The 19,140-nt window shown below is 43.9% G+C and overlaps 3 protein-coding genes across 3 annotated transcripts; all 3 read left to right on the top strand.

Moving 5' to 3' along the window:
- The first annotated feature begins 70 nt into the window (after positions 1 to 70).
- On the top strand, positions 71 to 5,915 carry adpgk2 (ADP-dependent glucokinase 2). Its single transcript, XM_047031420.1, has 6 exons — positions 71 to 411; positions 1,306 to 1,465; positions 2,879 to 3,069; positions 3,311 to 3,407; positions 3,743 to 3,879; positions 4,226 to 5,915. Exons 1-6 carry the CDS (start codon positions 219 to 221, stop codon positions 4,906 to 4,908), a joined length of 1,461 nt encoding a protein of 486 aa, XP_046887376.1. The 5' UTR covers positions 71 to 218; the 3' UTR covers positions 4,909 to 5,915.
- A 1,020-nt stretch (positions 5,916 to 6,935) lies between these two features.
- Positions 6,936 to 14,768, top strand: LOC124475039 (adhesion G-protein coupled receptor G7-like). Its single transcript, XM_047031544.1, has 16 exons — positions 6,936 to 7,100; positions 7,436 to 7,717; positions 7,858 to 7,962; positions 8,318 to 8,427; positions 8,561 to 8,704; positions 8,902 to 8,987; positions 9,139 to 9,272; positions 9,380 to 9,493; positions 9,689 to 9,867; positions 10,424 to 10,576; positions 10,705 to 10,817; positions 10,932 to 11,263; positions 11,861 to 11,942; positions 12,516 to 12,674; positions 12,813 to 12,972; positions 13,418 to 14,768. The coding sequence occupies exons 1-16, from the start codon at positions 7,064 to 7,066 to the stop codon at positions 13,631 to 13,633; spliced, it is 2,406 nt and encodes an 801-aa protein (XP_046887500.1). The 5' UTR covers positions 6,936 to 7,063; the 3' UTR covers positions 13,634 to 14,768.
- Positions 14,769 to 16,414: 1,646 nt separating this feature from the next.
- On the top strand, positions 16,415 to 18,780 carry LOC124474781. Its single transcript, XM_047031202.1, has 5 exons — positions 16,415 to 17,080; positions 17,171 to 17,418; positions 17,584 to 17,703; positions 17,914 to 18,061; positions 18,217 to 18,780. Exons 1-5 carry the CDS (start codon positions 16,924 to 16,926, stop codon positions 18,531 to 18,533), a joined length of 990 nt encoding a protein of 329 aa, XP_046887158.1. The 5' UTR covers positions 16,415 to 16,923; the 3' UTR covers positions 18,534 to 18,780.
- Positions 18,781 to 19,140: the final 360 nt, after the last annotated feature.

Raw genomic sequence — 19,140 nt, 5'->3', positions numbered from 1 at the left:
AAGATCACAAAACATTACAGATTCGTGTATGATCAGAGCACTACTTCCGCCTTGCTTTTGTCTGCCTGTCACTCCCCCTTTTTCAGTTGAATAGGACGCTTCGTGGCGCTGGTTGTGTTGAATGGAAAGCGCACACCAGCGAGTAGGAAGAAGGTAGTAGCTAGTTATCTTGTCAGCAGGTGGGTCGGTTGCAGCTCGGTCCATTGCACCCTGTCACCATGGAGCGAGGAAGCGGATTTTCATACATGAAATATGGGACTGCCGTGTCCCTTTTAGTGATTCTATTGTCTTACTGGTTTCGACCGCCCCTAAATGTGGGACTAGATGAGCGGCTCGATGCTGTGCTTTCATCTCTTCTGCGGGCTGAACGAAAAGCAGCCGTGAACAACGCCAGACCCCGGGTGGCCATAGGTAAAAACATTGCAATCAAGCTAGTCTAGCTATTGCTAGCTACCACATTAGCCTTGTATCGGCGAGCTGAATTCATCGACACCCCACCCCAAATGCCTATTCGGCTAACTAGGATGTTAGCGTGCTATTATTCCAAGCATGTATTCTCCAATTCAAGCGTTATTGTGCAAAATACTAGTTAGTTATTGAAACCAAAAGGAGAAGTACAGTTGCTAGCGCTACAGCTGGCATCACCCTGTGTTCCTGGAAGAGAGAGCTGATACGAGCTACAGATCTCAATTAGAACAATTGTCTTTTGTTTTAATTAAGGGATTAGGTAGATAATTAGCTTTTGTCTTTATTTTGTTTTTAAGCTACAGTATTATCACACAGTATTCTTTTCTCAACTACACTTTGCTCAACTAATATAACGTAGACTACTCACTGGCATCTACTTAGCTAACTAAACCGTCGTGTGTGTTTTGAAAACAGATTAAAACTGCTGAGTCACAACGACTATATCTGATATAAGCGGTCCATCAGGATAGAGTAGAACTAAAATTGTTTTGCAAGTAGCTGATGGTAACTGTTGAGCTTCTGCACCTGGGTCCAAAAGGATAATGTGTAGATTAGAGACAAGGACAAGATACTGAATGATGGACAACAAGCCATTAGCCAAAAGTCTGAACTGACAGTTTTTTTTTTTATCGCTTGAAAGTATTGATAAGCTGTGTCAAAAGTCGGACAACTCCCAAACGGGATATGTCGAAAAAACAATCAATCATGGAGGCTCATTAGCATGAGTTAACTTAAACACCTCTTACTAGGTTAGTGTTTGGTGTTTGTATGGTGTCAGATTTCACTCCTCTCATCCTTTTCTCTGTATCCCTCTCTCCCTATTCTCCTCCCCTCCAGGTTTTGGTGGCTGTGTGGACTTGATCGTAGACGGAGTGACCCTTCTGAACAAGATGGGCCTCCCTCCCACGCAGGAACCTCTGCACCACGACTACATAGAAAGCCATGAGCAACTGGCTCAGAGCTTTGCCTACTTCTTTGCCCCAGGGGCAGCTGCAGAGTAAGTGTGGGCGTGTGTACGTGCCTCTGTACGTGTGTGTGTTAAGGTAAAAATATCAAGCCGCAAGCAATGCGACTGAAGACCAAACTTAAAATGTTCCTCCAGTCACAGCCAAAGGCTTACCACCCCTAACATGCAGGAGCAATGAAACACACACACACACACTTAACCTTTCATTCCGAAGATCGTTAGGGGATGAGAGTGAAGTCTTCTAAGAGAGCAGTGAGATATGAGCAGTATTTACATAAATAGGACTACACAAACTCACACCTTCTATTACACACACACACTCGTGCACACACACAACATAAATGTCTGCTCAGTGGCTAGGCCAACACAGAGATGAGGCCAGTTGTCCTGGGTAAATCAGTAGACTCGGTTCGCTACCCACGGACTGGAACTAACTGCTAAAGACAACAGTCTGAGCTGACCTTCCCCTTAGACACACACCCACTTCCAACACACACATACACGCACACAGAAATATATACTCACACCACACACATACAGCAGAGTGGAATTTGAGAACATGGAAGAGGGTTGGACGCTACCAAATTGCAGTCGTTGGCAGGAAAGTGAGATAGATCTGTTGCGCCAGTTCTCAGAGAGTCTGATGGATGAGGGCTTGGTGATGGCTCTATGTGGCCTCATAAGGCTTGGTGATGGCTCTATGTGGCCTCATAAGGCTTGGTGATGGCTCTATGTGGCCTCATAAGCTCTGCTCATGCTGGCCAGTAGCCAGGCTGACTGACTTGCTGTGAGCAGCGTTGGCCCGGGCCCTGTGAGCTGCATGTTGGGCTCGTGTTGCGAGGCACAAGACACCTTTTTTTAAGAGGGGAGTGTGTTTTACTTTTCCTAACATGACTGCTGTGCTTAAAGCTGAATAGAATGGGTGTGTGTGTGTGTGATAAGTTTGGTTGTTTTGTGTTTGTGTGTTCAAGTTCAAGTCTTTTATTTGTCAGGTACACAGAACAACACAAGGTTAGACTGGGTACTGAAATTCTTAAGACAAGACAACGCAAGCACCTGGCATAATATAACATATAAGTACACAGAACATAATTTACATCTATGCTGAGCTTAAATAAGTGAAACTTCCTAAATATACAGATAGTGTGTCACACTTGTGTTCAGGTGAAAGGATTAACCCTAATTGAGTTTTAATGCACCGGAGGTTCTTCATGTCAAACTGGGTTAATCCTACGAAGATCTGAGTCACAGGCTCATACACACGCTAAATACACACACACGTTTAACAAATGCAACTTAAGACAGACAACGATTGTTTCTAGAAGGTTGTTCCCCGCCAACCTAGACGGTATAACTTGGCTTATCTTCTTATCCCTGCCTCCTTCCCTCCCGACCCTCATCCCAATTTCTCCTCCTCTCTCCCTGTCTCCTCTCCGCTCGCAGAAGGTTTGTGAGGAACGACACTCTCTTCCATGAACTGGTCGAGGCGTCTCGTGAGTTGCCGGGCAACCGCTGGTCAGTGGGCGGCAACGCGCCCGTGATGGCTAGTCGCATGGCAACAGAGGGTTGTGATGTGTTACTAGGGGGAAGCTTCAGCCCAGACTTCACAGATGTCCTGTCCCAGCACATCACAGGTACACACACATACACACGCTCATATCCACACACACACACACACACACACTCACACACACATACATACATACATACAATCACTGTTCATCACTCCCTTGTTTTAACTCATAGATTTCCTCTACACACGTCCTTCCTCTCCCTCTCTCTTTCTTCCCCCTTTTTTCTCCCTCTTATACAATTTCACTTCCTGTCTATTGCTATATCCCCCCCATCTCTCTGTCCCTCCCTTCCTCTCCCTAGTGGCAGGTAATGTAGTGGAGGAACCTGATATCCACCTGATCCTGGAATACCCCTCAGGAGCCAGCTGGGGGCAGTACACATCACGCAGGGCCAACAGGTGTGTTTGAGTGTGTCAGGTCCAACCTGCAATGGAGGCTCAACCCTATAACCCGCCCAGAAAACTCTCAACTGTCTGCAGCTGTGATGATGAAATGTTAAATAGCGACTGTGTATACAATACACTTACATTTAGTCATTTATCAAACGCTCATATCCAGAGCGACTTACAGTAAGTACAGGGACATTACCCCGAGGCAAGTAGGGTGAAGTGCCTTTCCCAAGGACACAATGTCATTTGGCACGGTGGGAAATCGATCCGGCAACCTTCTGATTACTAGCCCGACTCCCTCACCGCTCAGCCATCTGACTCCCCTCTGTCCTGCTTCCCGTCAGGTACATTGTCCACAGTGACGACCACAACCCCTACTTAGCGTCCATGGAGGACTTTGAGCTGAAGCTTCAGACCTTCCAGCCAGACCTACTGGTGGTGGGCGGGCTCCAGATGATGGACAGCTTCCCTTTCCAACAGGGTGAGTGGAGAAGTCAGCCAATCAGAGCAGTCAATATAGACACATATTCACTGTGTGTGTGTGTGTGTGTGTGTGTGTGTCGGCAGCCAGGCAGACCATGATGGGTTTCCATAGAGACTGTTTGTACTGATGGTTTAAGTCGCATTGGCCTGTGTGTGTAGTGAGGTGTGAGAGTGAAAGTGAGGGAAAGAGAATGTGTTTGTCTTGCCTGTGATATTCACACACACTATTGGGTGGTGATGAAGAGTACGTTCTGCAACACGTACTGGATCCAATATTTTAATTTCTTTCTCTACATTTTCTCGCCCAATTTCTCTCTCTCTCTCTTCCTCTCTCTCTTCTCCAGGTGAGCGGGAGGCTCTGCTCTCCCATCTCTCCCACCTCCTCTCCTCCTCCTCCCCTCAGACAGGCGTCCATTTTGAGATGGCGAGCTTCGTGGACGAGGACCTGATGGAGGACCTGCTGGCGCTGGTGGTCCCCCAGGCCGACTCCCTGGGCATGAACGAGCAGGAGCTGCCCAACCTCCTGAGCCTGCTCCGGGGCTCCAACGTCACCGTGTTGTCGGACCCCAACCCGCGCGTCGCCACCGTGCTCGACCAGATGCGGGACCTCTACCGCATCCTCAACCAGCGCCACCGCCAGGCGAGCGAGGGCGGAGCGGCGGGGCGCCCGCTGTCCCGGCTCCACGTCCACACGCTGGCCTTCCAGGCCATGATAGTGACGCGCGGGTCCCAGTGGAAGAACACTATGTCGGCCGTCGCCAAGGCTTCGCTAACCGCTAACCGTCACGTGTGCGGGTCCTCGGACATCGACCCCAGCAAGGCGCGCCTCATCATGGACGAGTCGTTCTCGGTGAGTCGGGAGGAGGGCAGCCCCCGGATACCGCTGAAGGAGACCAGGCCCGTCAGCTGCTGGGACGAGGACGACTACCAGATCTGTGTGGCTCCCGTGCTGGTGTGCACCGAGGTGTACCAGACTGCCGGCGGAGGGGACAACATCTCTGCCGCTGGCCTGGTGCTGCAGATCTGAGCTAACTCCACAGTTGTTAACGGCTAACTAGTCACTAGTAGCTAACGCTGGCCCTCGGTGGCTAACTAGCTGTTAGCGGCTAATGCTAAGGAAGCGTTTGTTAGTTGTGTGCGAAGACCAGGAATGAGAGGCATTGGACATGGCCTTGCTGTGGATATCAGCCTCTTCATGATTTTGTTTTGCCCCAGGATGCAATGCAACACCAGAAATGTAATGGAAATCTTCTCCAGTCTCCAGGAACTTTCTTAACTGACAATTATTTTTAACGTGTGTGTTTTGTTTCTTCTGGTGTGTGTGTGTGTGCACGTGCGTGCGTTTCCCATGGTGTCTTATGACCCTGTCTCTGTCCAGTTCCTCTTTCTTTCTCCCATTCTGCAGGTTTATGAAGCGATAGCTAGCTAGCAACTAGCTAGTTAGCAGCTTAGGATCCCTGAAATACCACCTAAGCTGTCTAGGCAGAGGGAAACACCATCCCGTAACATGTGAAGACTTTTAGCATTGTGTTTTTATATGTTGTGTGTATGTTTGATTTATCTCGTTTGTTAAGGGAATTTTTGCATCATGAGTGCAATCCAAACGCAAGATTAGGCTAGGTTTGTTGAGATCGCCTCGTCAGTCTCCAACTGACCACTCAAAGGAACGTGTGTTTTAGGTGTACTTGGGTTCAATTAAATATGCAAGGACACACTCATCTGCATAACCACTCGTTATTATCTGCCTGCTGTGACAGACGCCCTTATTTATTCCTGTATCATTCCATACTTTCCCAGCGCTACCATGAGTAGGCAATACATTCCTCTCATTCTGTCACCTCCTCCAACATCTCAGCTGTGTGGTGTAGTGAAAACAGTTTTTTAAGGGAATTAGTTTCTGTGTCTACTTTCTGTGGAATGTTTTTGTTTCTTGTTGTTTAACTGAAAGCTGATATTGAATTAGGATCTGAGCCTTATTAAAAGTGTTTTTATTTATCCACTGCCTGCATCCCTAATAAAACATTATACATTGCAGCTACAGGAGATGTGAATTTTGTAGGTGGAAGCACGTTATTAGCGAAGCTAACATTGCACATGTTTGTGTGTCTTTCAAACAGCTATCGCAGTGATTGCACTGTGGGCTCATTTCCGTCTTTGGATAAACTCTGTTAATCCAACATAATGGATGTTCTTATGTCACATGGATACATTGACCACTCCTCGAGTAGGCCTCGCACAAGATTTAATAGGGGTTTTGAGTTAGAATATTATGTTGCAACCCTTACCCAGTAGATGGCGCTATTAATTTAAGTAACGGGTCACCAACTTTTTTTGAAACTGAGAGCTACTTCATGGGTATTGAGTCATGCGAAGGGCTACCAGTTTGATACACTCTTCTAAAAATGACACATTTGCTCAGTTTACCTTTAGTTATAGGCCTATATCATGATTAATGATACTCATCTATGTCAAGACACTGATCATGTTAATGATTGCTCACAATAACTATCAACAATGACTTAGGTGGGAAACAGATCATATCAATATTCAACACTTTATTTCTATTTATCTCAGCAATTGTTCAAATTTTCAGATGATAACTTCTACATTCTGCAAAACAGCACAAACAAAAATAATTGCAGCACAAACGATTATTAGTCTATATGGTTGGGTGGAGGCCGGGCCAACTTAATCAGGTAAACTGCCCGTAGCACGCTACCCGATGGGTAGTTAACATGGTAGCTTGTGACAGGTGAAGTGTCTCTCCACATTGTGCCGCTTTGCCGTGGCCACATTAGCCCCGCAAATGAGACACACGCTGTTTTTTACTTTTATCAATAAAAACATTTATTTATTTTAAGATATTGACATTTTCAAATCTATATGAATGCTAAGTGTGATTAAAAAAGAATAGCAACAGAATAAAATACAATTTTAGACGCTGCTCACTGGTGCTATTTTTAGAACAGCCCTGCAGGCGGACCTGTGAGCGACCTGGTGCCCGCGGGCACCGTGTTGGTGACACCTCTAGCTTGACCACAAAATACTGAAGTATTTGACTGACACTGATAACGCATTACAAACATGAACTGGCACTATGTTTGGAGTTTTAGTTTTACCTCAAGAGTTGGTGTGCTACTTCACCACAGGACTGCTGAAGGCTGATCTCAAAGCTTTTTGAGATGAAGGACATGCGGTTTTCATTCATTTTCATCATAGGTAAGACTTAAAATGTTATAGGCCTACTACACACAGGTTGAACTAAAGTGCAAGGCTGTCTGGTTTTGCGAAAATCAAGGGTTTTGTATTGATATGAAAGGCTTGTGATGTTTTCTGATTAGCTTTTTAAATTTTTCAGCGTGATAAATCTCTGAAATGCGCGAATGCATGAAATTTGAGAGCCTTGAATGATTTGTTGGAGGGATTCTGGTCCATGACATAGTTGACATGACAACAACTTTGTTGACATTGTTGATATGACATGACAATGTCCATGACATAGTTGACCACGTTTCTGATGGATCATTTTTCTTGGCTTTTGTTTTTTTTTACAGTGTTTTTTCAACACATAACCACACTTGTGCCTGTCTCTGCAAACACTACTGACCTTGCAACTCCCCCACCCACCATCTCTACCACCATCCCCACAAATACTACCATTCCCAGCTCCTCCATCAATGCTACATCTGCGTCCACCACTGCCCCCACCACCAGCACTCTTTCCACCACCGCCATCCAAACAACCCACCTTCTTCTGAGCTGCACCAATGGAGGTGAGCTACAGAATGGATTCTGTGTCTGTCCAGTTGAATGGACTGGAAGAAACTGCTCAATAGGTGGGTCTAAACTGCCACGGCTGTGATGGCACCTTCGCCTGGCTCTGCTGTTCTAAACATGTTCTTAGTTATCTTGTTATCACAGGTATGTTCTGCTCTGTGTTTGATATAAACCGATGTACCACATTTAAATCTCTCAGAAAATATCTGCATGGAAGAAACCATTCAAGGGTTTACTTTCCCAAGAACTATCATCGGTTGGTTCAGTTATTCTAAGCAGAAGTGTGGACCTAATACATCTAGTGGTAAGATAAAGGATTTGTCGGTTTTCCTCGAAGGGTGAATTTGGGTTATGTGGGACACTTAAACTTCAGAGCATTTTCTTCCCTGCTATGAAAATGTCTAGTCCACAGAACTTTAACTGTAGGTTTAGCATGGATGCAAATTGTATATGAAATCACAAAACATGATGGTGTCGTGGTGTCACAGAAAGGGTCAAGGCACTAGTAAATCAGAAAGCTCAGATGAGAAAATCAATGCCAAAAAATTGCCAGATTACCCAATTCACTCTACTGCATTGCCCCATTTTTGTCTAACATCAATATCTCTACATGACATTCTTGATAACAAATTCACTATTTTCTGTTTTATCACCAACAGGGAATGTGCCAAGAGCTTCAGCAAGGTGTACCGGTCAATATGGGACTCCAAAGTTTGATGCCCCAAATGTCTTAAAGTGTGACATAACTCTCAGCAACATTCAGGGAAATGTAAGTCAAATTTAAATAGAACAATTCCCAATATAAACGGTGACTCTCTTTTTAAACCTAATGGGACAATCTAACAATCTAAATGCCTGTACAGTATATAACTACATACATTATTTTGTTTTGATCCCCTTAGCTAACCAGCACAGCTAATTTGCTGCAGTTAGCGAGTAGTGCTCAGATTCTGACGTCAAATCCGGAGACTCTAACAGCTGATAATGTTACCAAGGCGATTGACATCACCAACACCCTCCTTGAAAGGTCTTCCAATATCTCAGAGGTGCAGTGTTTAAAAACCTCAACACAACATCAATTCTAACAATGAGGCTATATGTATTCATGCTGCATATTTACATTGGTTTTATCTACTATATACAAACAGTATATACCAGAGAAAGAGAGATAATACGTGAAAAAAAGAAACTTTCCACTATTCTATTCTTCAAAGCTAACTGTGGTGGTCTGGTATTATTGCAGGCAGTTGCCGTGGCAGCATTGACCACTGTTAGTCAGCTGCTGGATGCTTCTGTACCGGACAGTGAAGCAGAGACGTCTGGTAAAAGGTAATGTGCATTGCATAATTTACATATGACTCATGTAGCGGACATCTTTTGAATCATCCAGACATGCTTAAGTGACCAGAGAGAAGGCCACATTACGGTAACGTTTTTCTTGTGAGGTAATTTTGTCTCTCTACCTCTGATTTTCCCACAGACTAACTGAAAGTTTACAGAATATCTCACTGGGGTCAGACAACACATCTCTAGTGGTCCAGCCCAACCTCGCGGTCCAGTCTGTCGTACTAACCAGTAACAACATAGTCGGCGTCCAGTTCTCTGCACAAACAGGTTGATGGGAAAAAGGCGTTGTTCATCCACATTTGCAGATACATTTGCTGTCAACATTTTTTAGATTCCAATTAAATGATCAACACAATAATTTCCCCCTTCTCCAGGATTATCTAGTAATTTTTCTGCTGATAGAATTAGACTGAATACCAATGCGTCTGAACTTGGGTCTGACAATGGAGAGGCCACTGATGTCCAGGTATTCATTAGATTATCACCAGGTGAGCTGACAGTGGACCTAACGTCATACAGTAGATTCACCATCAACCCCCTTACAGTTTCCTTGTGCTTATCACACACTTCCTATGAGACATAGTAAACTAAATCTACCACAATACACAATCGAGTAGATAAAATACAACTCTAATTTCTCCCTCCTTTTCTTTTCCTCTACAAACTGGGCCTCGTCCCCTCAGGAATGCGGCATCAAAGTTCTAGCATCTCTGTTGGCTTTGTGCTCTACCAGAACGACAGGTTCTTCAAGTCAAGGGATTTCAGAGCCCTCTTGGGCAGTCGTAGAAGGGTCATCTCGGGAAATGTGAAAGGAGCTGGAAGGATGGGGGTCGACCACGTGGAAATGGTCTTCAAGCCAGTTGTAAGATTCCCTGCAGACCCGTGTTTTAGATTAGCTTTGCTTGATACAGCAGAGTCATGACACTTATTCATAATTCGTGGAGGCTGGAAGAAACAGAACTGAATTATATTATTGTTGCTTGCTTTCCTCCAGGTACGCTGTAGCACTTTCGAGGATCATGCTGTTTAACTGTAATTTGTTAAACTACTAATCTTCTTGTTCTACCCATTAGCGCTTATTTGCTTTTCACAATGCATGCTTCATGTTTTGGCTACCCGCAATGTTTTTGGGGCTATCTTGTGTTTATGATCATTCATTGACCTCTGCACTTTTTGTAAGGCTCTTTCTTGTAGGTCGCTTTGGATAAAAGCATCTGATAAATGAATACATGTAAATGTAAAATGTAAACTGCTGTGTAAATACAGTGTTTCTTTGTTCCTTTTAACAGTGGAACAAGGAAGTCCTAGTATACCAACTGTACAACAGCATTCATCCATTTCACCCACAAATCTAAATGTCTATTTGTGTTTGGTTCTCCGGCTACGGTGATGACAAAGTGACTTGTTTCTGTTCTCAGAATGTCCCCACCACAACCCTCTACGACTTTGCATGCGTGTTCTGGAACTACAACAAAAGTGAATGGAGCACAGAAGGGTGCTCCAAAGTCAACGTTTCCTCTGAGGCCCTGCGTTGTGTTTGCAATCATACCACCAACTTTGCTGCGCTAATGGCAAGTCCTCTCTCACCTCTGTCTTTACTGCCCTCAGCTGTGAACTACTCACATACAAATCAAACAACCCTATAACATTTAAAGCACTTTGGAATGTCATAGTTGTTTATTTTTCTCTCCTCCTCTAGTCCTACAGGGTTGAATATGTCTACTCTGAAGCCCTGGACTGGATTACCTATCTGGGGTGTTCCATGTCTGTTGTGGGCTTGGTTATCACAATAGTTTTTTACGTCATGACCAGGTGAGATTAAATTAACGGGATCTTTGCTGTACCGTGATTTGGCAACCCTCAAGAAAGCAACTTCCGTAGAGAGCAAATTGTTACGTTGACTTCTTAAATTGGTGCGTTTCCCAGGAAATCCGGTAACAGCAGCCCAGCAATCCTGATGGTGAGCCTTTGTGTCAGCCTCCTCATCTTCACCCTCCTCTTCCTGCTGGGGATCAACAACACCGACCCACAGTCCCATGAACCTGAAGACTTGGACGCCAACGTCATGCCTTCCTCTGACCTGCACATCGACCCAGACCACGGACCCTGCACTGCCGTGGCAGTCTTACTGCAGTACTTCCTGATGGCCACCTTTGTCTGGAACTCTCTCTATGCCTGTCACATGTTCCTCCTGCTCTGGAACCCCCTGAGGAGACCCCCATCCTACCTCCCCACTATCACCGTGGTGACTGGATGGGGTACGTAGGTAGCGGCATGAAGTAACAAAGTAGAAAGTACTGTTTGTCACCGTACCTATGTTGTTGTTCTTTGAGAGGGGGAGGGGGGGGGGGGTAACTGTTGTTAACTTAAGTATTCAACTTCATACTACTACTTGAAAAAATGTCCAACAAACAGCAAAGATTAGTGCTCCCCCCACACCACTATGTATGACCTCTTCACTGTGCAGTCTTTACAAAAAGCTTAGACAAACACCCTAAAATCATTATGGGTTACACCCTCTGCAGAGACGCAGGCAGGGGGACAGGTGGACTTCAGGGTGCTGCAGCAGGCCTGTGACAACACAGTCACAACATTTACATTTATTAATTTAGCTGACGCTTTTGTCCAAAACTACTTACAAGAAAGAGCTTTACAAAAAGGTATAGGTCAATGATCATGAACAACAAGATAGCCCCAAACACATTGTGGGAAGCCAAAACATGAAGCATACATTGTGAAAAGCAAATAAGTGCCAATGGGTAGAACCAGAAGAGCATGTTATTAAATAAATTACCATTAAACAACATGATCCTTGAAAGTGCTAGAGTGTACCAAGACTGTCTTCTCTCTCCCAGGAGTTCCTGCTCTTATCGTTTCCATCACGTTGGGAGTCACCTACAGAGTGGACAATCCATTAAACTACCGACGGGAAGAATTGTAAATTGAAACCTCTTCTTTTTTTTGTGGTTGTTTCATTATTACTTAATCCACTAAACTGCCAACATTTAATAAGTAATCTGTCATAGCTTTTACTGTTCCTTTTACTGTATTATTACACTACCAGGACAAAGAAAGAATAGTATGCAAGCAAATCTGTTTAGAAAAAACAGGTTCGAATTTTGGGGATCTGAATTCCACCATTTGAATTTGAGCAGCCTGAATTTTGTTGTGTTTGAATTCCTGAAGCCTGAATGTTATTTAATTTAATTTTTGGGATCTGAATTTTACTGTTTGAATTTGAGGAACCTGAATTTCCGAACCTTGAATTCTGGATTGGAATTTTTGAACATTTAAATAAATGTATATTTCAATCTGAAGAGGTGAATTCAAAACCAGCAAATTAGGTGGTATATATTAAGTATTCAATGCTTTTTAAATTCACAACATGATGTCACTGATTTGCTTCCATAGCATATCCTAATACATATTATACTACAGTACAAAACACATAGAGGTAGATGTTCACAGTACTTTACATCAACAACAAACTACTTCCTTTTCCCCCTCCAGTTGCTGGCTTGCTGCTGTAAACCAAGAGGGGCAGTTTGACTTTGCAAAGCCAATGTTCTGGGGGTTCCTCATCCCAGTGGCTCTAATTCTGATCTTTAACACAGTTATCCTATGCTATTTTAGCTACAAAACCTGCAGGACCGACCCGGAATTAACCAGGTACCGATGATGTAGCTAACTGCTATCATACGTAAACAAATCCTCATAGTCGAAGGGCTTGTAAAAACGTTTTTTATTGTACTTGTATGTTTTGAGTGCTCTACTATCTGCTGTAAGCTTTTATTATTTTCTCCACAGCACTAAACAGTCCTCCAACAAGAAAAAACTTCTGAGTAGTTTCTCATTATCAGTGGTGCTGGGTCTGTCCTGGATAATAGGCTACCTGATGCTCATCATACCAAACAAGAACATGCACTTCATCCTGAGCATTGTCTTCTGCCTGTGTACCACCACACAGGTATAAAAGATTAACCTACTATTAGTTCATACTTAGAGTCGTATGTGCTGTGAAAACTCCACTAGATGTCAGTAAAGCCTTGGTAACGTATTTGGTAACGGTAGTTACCTGTGTTTGTTACCTGTGTTCTCATTGAGTTAGACAGGCAGTACATAGGGGACATCCCTGGGGACAAGCTCTGTCAAATGTGTGATGAAAACATCCAAAATGCCCCTGATGCCTATGTACTGTATGCACACGCTTGGTAGTGACTGTTTCGGCCCCCATAAACAATTGTGAGATAAGTGACATGGAAAACTCACTAACCGTGTTGTGGCAACTGCCCAATAATCCTGTCTGAACAAACCATAGAACAGTAACAGCTCATATAATGAAGACCTATAAATAATGTAAACCTAAAAAGATTCAGAACCATTCGCCATCTCTATTTTTTTGTCGTTCACAGGGACTTCAGATTTTCATACTGTTCGTAGCAAGAACGTCCATCTTCAGGCAAAAGATGTTGGATCTTCCTATCGGCCGCCATATCGAAAGTTACACTCTACGGTTTAAACACAAAAACAGAAATACCATCGATTCCTTCAAAGAACTGGATACATTTAGCTCTAGCCAGTCTAAACTGTCTGTTTCAGCAGACACAGTATTAGACCGCCAATTATAAGAAATACCGCTATACTTACCAGTGAACTATAAGTTTACGAAATAATTCTCTCTTTACTCCATCATCACTACTGTTCCCCTGTTCTGCACACAGACATGTACTTTCTGGTGTTTACCTTGTGTACGTGCGTAAACAAATTGTCTGGGCAGTATTGCTATCTGTATTGTTAGCTTATATGTTTTAAACCAATTGCATCCTTTTGAATATTTGTTTGATAGTGAATAAACTGGAACTGTTGTTCCAGTTGTTCAGAAGTGGATGTGCAATGCACATAACGACAGTTGCAGACTCAATGCATTGATTAAGCAATGACGACACACTCATCTGCATGCACTCATTATCCGTGTGCTGCATGGTCTGCTGTGACTGATGCCTGTGTTTAATCCTGTATCATTCCATACTTTCCCAGCGCTGCACATTAGTACGTGATACATTCCTCTCGTTCTGTCACCTCCTCCAACATCTCAGCTGTGTGGTGTACGTGAAACAGTTTCTAGTTTCTGTGGATTTTTTTTGTTTCCTGTTGTCTAACTGAAATATAGAATTTATTCAAATCTGAGCCTTATTCAAGTTTTATTTAGGACGTGGTGTGAAAGGGAAACGTTCTTTTATATTCAAATTTGCGGGTGTTCATTGCATTTCTGTCTTATTTACTTGTACTCTAGGCCAGGGGTTCTCAAACCTTTGGGGGCCAGGGACCCCGCATAATCGTAACACCCATTCAGCACACCCTTCAGGGGCGGTTCTAAGCATGGGCAAACCGGGCAGCTGGCCGGGGCGGTATGAAGAGAGGGGCGGAATTTTCGAGATTTTGAGGGAATTTTTAGTTTGGCGCCCTCGGCTGGCATAAAAAAGGTATCGTGTCAATATTTGTTTTATTGATGCAAATGGTCCCTATCTGTAGATTATAATGGATTTTTTATGTTTTTAACTTAACAATGTTATAATTTATGGCTAATTATTTCTCAGACCCCTTGGCTATGGGTGGTGGGGTCTGTAGGGTGCGGGGGAAACAGACAGGACTCAAGACACAAGAGGCAGAGACCACGTTGTCAGTTTCATAGCTCAAGAACCCAGATCAGGGGCGATCAGACCTTTAGGGGTGCTCAGCCCCCAATGACAATGTGACATGAACACAGTGCCTTGCAAAAGTGTAAAATCCCCTTGCTAATAAATCCCTAATTTCACCGGATAACAATTAATACATTTATTTATTAGTATGCAAAATATTGAATGAATGAAAAAACTGAGGATGTCCCTTTCTTCATGAATCAGAATTGGTGTTTATTCGCCATAAAAGTTTGCACAGACAAGGAATTTACCTTGGCAGGAGTGCCTACCTAGGCAGCCATTTACGGTGCCAACTAGAAATGTTACAGCATAACATGAGGAGATAGGAGGAGAGAAAAAGGTGGTTGGCCCCAGCAAATCTCACTCCAAGGTTTTTGGAAACGTAGGCAACCCTGATATATATTAACATGAATGAAAATTGAGGAAGTACGTAGGAGGGCACCCTACTACGTACTTCCGCTCAATTTGGATTTTGCTTCTGTACAAATGAAATGACGGAGTCTTTACAAATGAAATAGTTCTGGTTAGGACCAGGCTACTTGAGGAGTGGTGTTGGATTGCATCCCATGCAATGTAATACTCGCTGCCAACGTTGGTTTAGTAGGTTTGTTTCAAGTTCACTGCAGTTCACTTTCAGAGCATGGGCGTATCTAGCCCTATTTCGGGGGGGGCTGGAGCCCCCAAAGTTTCATTAGCCCCCCCAAATTCTTTATATATGTATAAAATAAAAATTTTAATTTTGTTTTTCTTTCAAATTTTAAATGTAAATGTGTTCATTTCTCTTTCTAAAACCCACTAGAAGACACTATTTAAAAGGATATTTTCAAAAATGTCCTCTGGGGGAACACGCCCCCAGACCCCCCTAGTTTTGCTGGGTCACAGGAAAAATAATAGGTTTTATCTATGGGCTTAGCCCCCCCCCAAAAGTGTGAACCTAGATTCGCCCCTGTTTCAGAGTCAGAGGAGGACGGGTCGCTTGGCGGAGAGTTGATTTGACAGACTGGCGGAGGCAGCCTCAGATCCACCCACCCGCGTAATAAGAAGTACACTTATAAAAGGAAGTAGGCTTGACATGCTCCAATACTGCACACTACTACTTCTGGTCCACTGATGCTATCATGTTCATGATGTTCATGGAAGATCCTTTGCAAGTCTCCTGTTGTTAAGATAATTTCTCAAGTAATGCACAGAGTCGTCGGATTCAAAGAAAGTACAATAGTTCAATGCTTGCCAGCAAGGAGACAAAGTCTGATCACAATACAAAGTTTGTCTGGTTCACAAATTATCAGGTATAACCATTTAATGGAGAGAAGTCCCCTCCTCTGCATACCAGCTGTTAATATGATCGATCCCAGGGACAGTGTGTGCGTGGAAACCTACAGAGTTCTCTGACCCTAGGCTTGACCATATAATTCACTCAACACAGAAACACATTCATTGCACCTCTAGTATGATAATGGTCAGCCTAGGTCGGCTTGTTTATGTAATCTTAGTGTCATCTATAAGTCATGTGAGGAGGGGGGGTTCTCTGCTGGCAAGGGATGTTAGCAGTATTTTCAGGATATAATGTTCATCAGGAAACACCATTCTGGGAAGAGAGGAGTTTGACCGGAATACCACTGCTCAGTGTGTGAAGAGACAGGGAGAAGTAGCAGGGAGGCAGGTCACTGTGGTTGACACTCCAGGATGGTGGAGGAATCACCCTACAGTACACTACTGAACTGGTTAAACAGGAGATAGTACGCAGTGTGTCTCTGTGTCCTCAGGGACCCCACACTCTCCTCCTGGTCATACAGCTGGATGCCTCATTGACAAAGAAAGAGAGATCAGTTGTGGGACACCTGCAGCTTCTCAGTGAGAGAGTCTGGAGTCACAGTCTATAGTGCTGTTCACTCATGGGGACCGTCTGGGAGACACAACCATTGAGCAGCACATTGAGAGAGAAGGGAAGGCCCTCCAGTGGCTTGTTGAGAAATGTGGGAACAGGTATCATGTCCTCAACTATAAGAACAAAGTTGATAGCACTCAGGTCCCTGAGCTGCTGAACAAGATAGATGAGATGGTGGCAGCAAACAGTGGAGATGTGTTTTACCCTGAGATGGATGACAGTAAAGAAATGAACTGGAGTTCAGAAGAGTGTCAGACATCACCACTGCCACAGGCTCCAGTGCCCCCATGCGGGTGTGTTCCAATGCAGGTTGACAGGTCTGGCCTTTCAGATGGAGGGAGAGGGGGAGGTGCTCTACAGAACTGTCCAATGGGATGAAGGTCTGCTGCTCTCCATAGGCCAGACCCCTGCAGGACCCCTGTTCAACATCAGCTGTCCTCAGGGCTCTGTCTGTCAGCTGCACCTCCCACACTGTGAGATTCTCTCTGGTGAGTTCCACACCTCTCACAACTCACTAATACCACGCTTACCCTACTCAGCTCTGAAATACTGCTGACTGAAACCTGTCTGTCTTACAGGAGAGGGTCTTGACTCCTTGTCTGTGGCTCATGTCAGTGGTGATAATGTGGAGCTTTTGCCTCCCCTGAGGGTGACTGACACACATGTGGTGGTGAACATCACAGACCTGTCCCTGTGGGGTCTGGTGAGATGGTACATACCCTTCCTCACCACCAGGGGGCAGGTGCTGCCCTTCCTCCAACCACTTGGCCCCCAGCGCTCTGTTCTCAACCTGGTTGTTCTACCACACAACGTTCCACTCCAAGAGGTAGACCTTCTAACACACCCAAAACACATCAGTATATAAATCACTATGGTTGCACCACAAGCCCTGAAAAGGGTGAATTGAAAGGAGTTAAATAAAGGGTAGAAGTTGGTGAGCTTTGCCAAGAGTGTGAAATGCTGACATGTTGAATACATCGTCTTATTTCAGGTGGAGAGGATGCAGAGATTGAGCTCCTATATAGCTGTGTGTTCAGACTGCACACTCTCTCGTGGAGAAGTCTACAGTCTCTGCTGTGATATGGTGGAGGGAGATATGATCCAACCTAAGGTAAACTCACTCATGATATAATAATGCTTTTGTCTAATGATGTTACGTTAGGTTCAAAACCTTTATATTATCTGTGGTAATTTCTTACTAATTTGGTTCCCCTTATATATTATTATCTCATTATTCACTGGTTTAGTCTCGTCCAAACCGGACAGATGGTTCTGAATGGTTCAGATCTAGCTGTTAACAATGATCTCATCTGTGTTCCAGCGTGTTCAGGTCTACTGGAACTACGGTCCAAACTACCACCCCACCTTCCAGGTGTTTCTGAGCGCCGACACAGAGCAGGTGGGGCTGAGGCTTCTGGAGAGAGGGGGAGAAGGAGAGGAGGTGTGGGCAGCAAGTGTTCCACTAACAGGTACAGGACATCCTCAGGGTCCACATTCAGGCTTCAGTTTCTGCTGTACTTTACTGAGGTTAATGACTGGCAGTAACGTCCACCAACCTGATGCCAGAATCACTCACTTCATTTCTGAACAGCTGAACACATCTGGGTTTCCTCCACACAACCAGGTTCCTCATCGATGGGAGGCAGGCAGACTGAGCATGCTCAGAAGGGCTCTGCAGAGGAGCAGCTGCGCTCTGCAAGACTGGCGTTTGTGGAGCGAGTGACGATGCCTGTCCTGAATGATCTGCTGGATGGACTTCTGCAGGAGAGGGTGATCAACGATGCTGAGATGGAGGCAGTGAAGGTGGAGACAGTGAGGAAGACCAGAACACGGGTCACCATCGACATGGTCCTGAGGAAAGGATCTCCCTCATGTTATGTGATTAAATCTATTTTGGCTAAATATGACCCTGCCTTATACATAACACTTGGCTTCCAATAAAACATGCTGAGAACAGTGTCGGACCTAGGATGTGTTTCAGCCTGGTAGTGAATATATTGGATGTGTAAATAAATGTAACATTTAAATACAGATCAATTAAATATGAATTAGCAGTATACTTACAAATAATATGATCTACATTGGAGCTATATTGTTTGGATTATTCATAAAACATATAAAATACTCTTTAAAAACTATTACTGTTTTATGCTAGGGTACATACAAATAGACTCAATCAAATGCTTTCTTTGAGTCAAAAAAAAAAAATTGAATTACAACAAAAACATGAATATTTCTAAATATTATTATAAATGATGATTGGTTAGCAATTTCTGTAAGTTTATTTTCCAGAATTTATTTCCAGAAATTATTTTTGGTTTGGTTTCCATTTCACCTATTTGCTCTATTCTGGTTTCACTCAGACAGCAACAACATTATTTTTAATTGAGTGTTATCTATTCTGTCCATCACTTCCTGTATATCACTGCATTTGATCAGCTTGTTTTCCAGTTAACCCCTATATTTGTTCTTATGACGGCTTTGTTGATCTTTCTTCTTTAAGTGGCCTGAGGTATAAATACGTACCACCAAAGTTTTTAAGGATGTG

The sequence above is a fragment of the Hypomesus transpacificus genome, chromosome 12, assembly GCF_021917145.1.
Source record: "Hypomesus transpacificus isolate Combined female chromosome 12, fHypTra1, whole genome shotgun sequence".
In the NCBI taxonomy this organism is placed as follows: Eukaryota; Metazoa; Chordata; class Actinopteri; order Osmeriformes; family Osmeridae; genus Hypomesus; species Hypomesus transpacificus.
Note: the sequence above shows the minus strand (reverse complement) of the source record. Positions and strands in the feature narration are given on the sequence as shown.

Coding starts and splice junctions, on each gene's coding strand:
- adpgk2 (XM_047031420.1), top strand. CDS start 219: ATGGAGCGAGGAAGCGGATTTTCATACATGAAATATGGGACTGCCGTG. Junction 412..1,305: donor CAGACCCCGGGTGGCCATAG/GTAAAAACATTG, acceptor CCTCCCCTCCAG/GTTTTGGTGGCTGTGTGGAC. Junction 1,466..2,878: donor GCCCCAGGGGCAGCTGCAGA/GTAAGTGTGGGC, acceptor CTCCGCTCGCAG/AAGGTTTGTGAGGAACGACA.
- LOC124475039 (XM_047031544.1), top strand. CDS start 7,064: ATGAAGGACATGCGGTTTTCATTCATTTTCATCATAG. Junction 7,963..8,317: donor TGGACCTAATACATCTAGTG/GTAAGATAAAGG, acceptor TATCACCAACAG/GGAATGTGCCAAGAGCTTCA. Junction 9,868..10,423: donor AAATGGTCTTCAAGCCAGTT/GTAAGATTCCCT, acceptor TTCTGTTCTCAG/AATGTCCCCACCACAACCCT.
- LOC124474781 (XM_047031202.1), top strand. CDS start 16,924: ATGGAGGGAGAGGGGGAGGTGCTCTACAGAACTGTCCAATGGGATGAA. Junction 17,419..17,583: donor ACAACGTTCCACTCCAAGAG/GTAGACCTTCTA, acceptor GTCTTATTTCAG/GTGGAGAGGATGCAGAGATT. Junction 17,704..17,913: donor GAGATATGATCCAACCTAAG/GTAAACTCACTC, acceptor TCTGTGTTCCAG/CGTGTTCAGGTCTACTGGAA.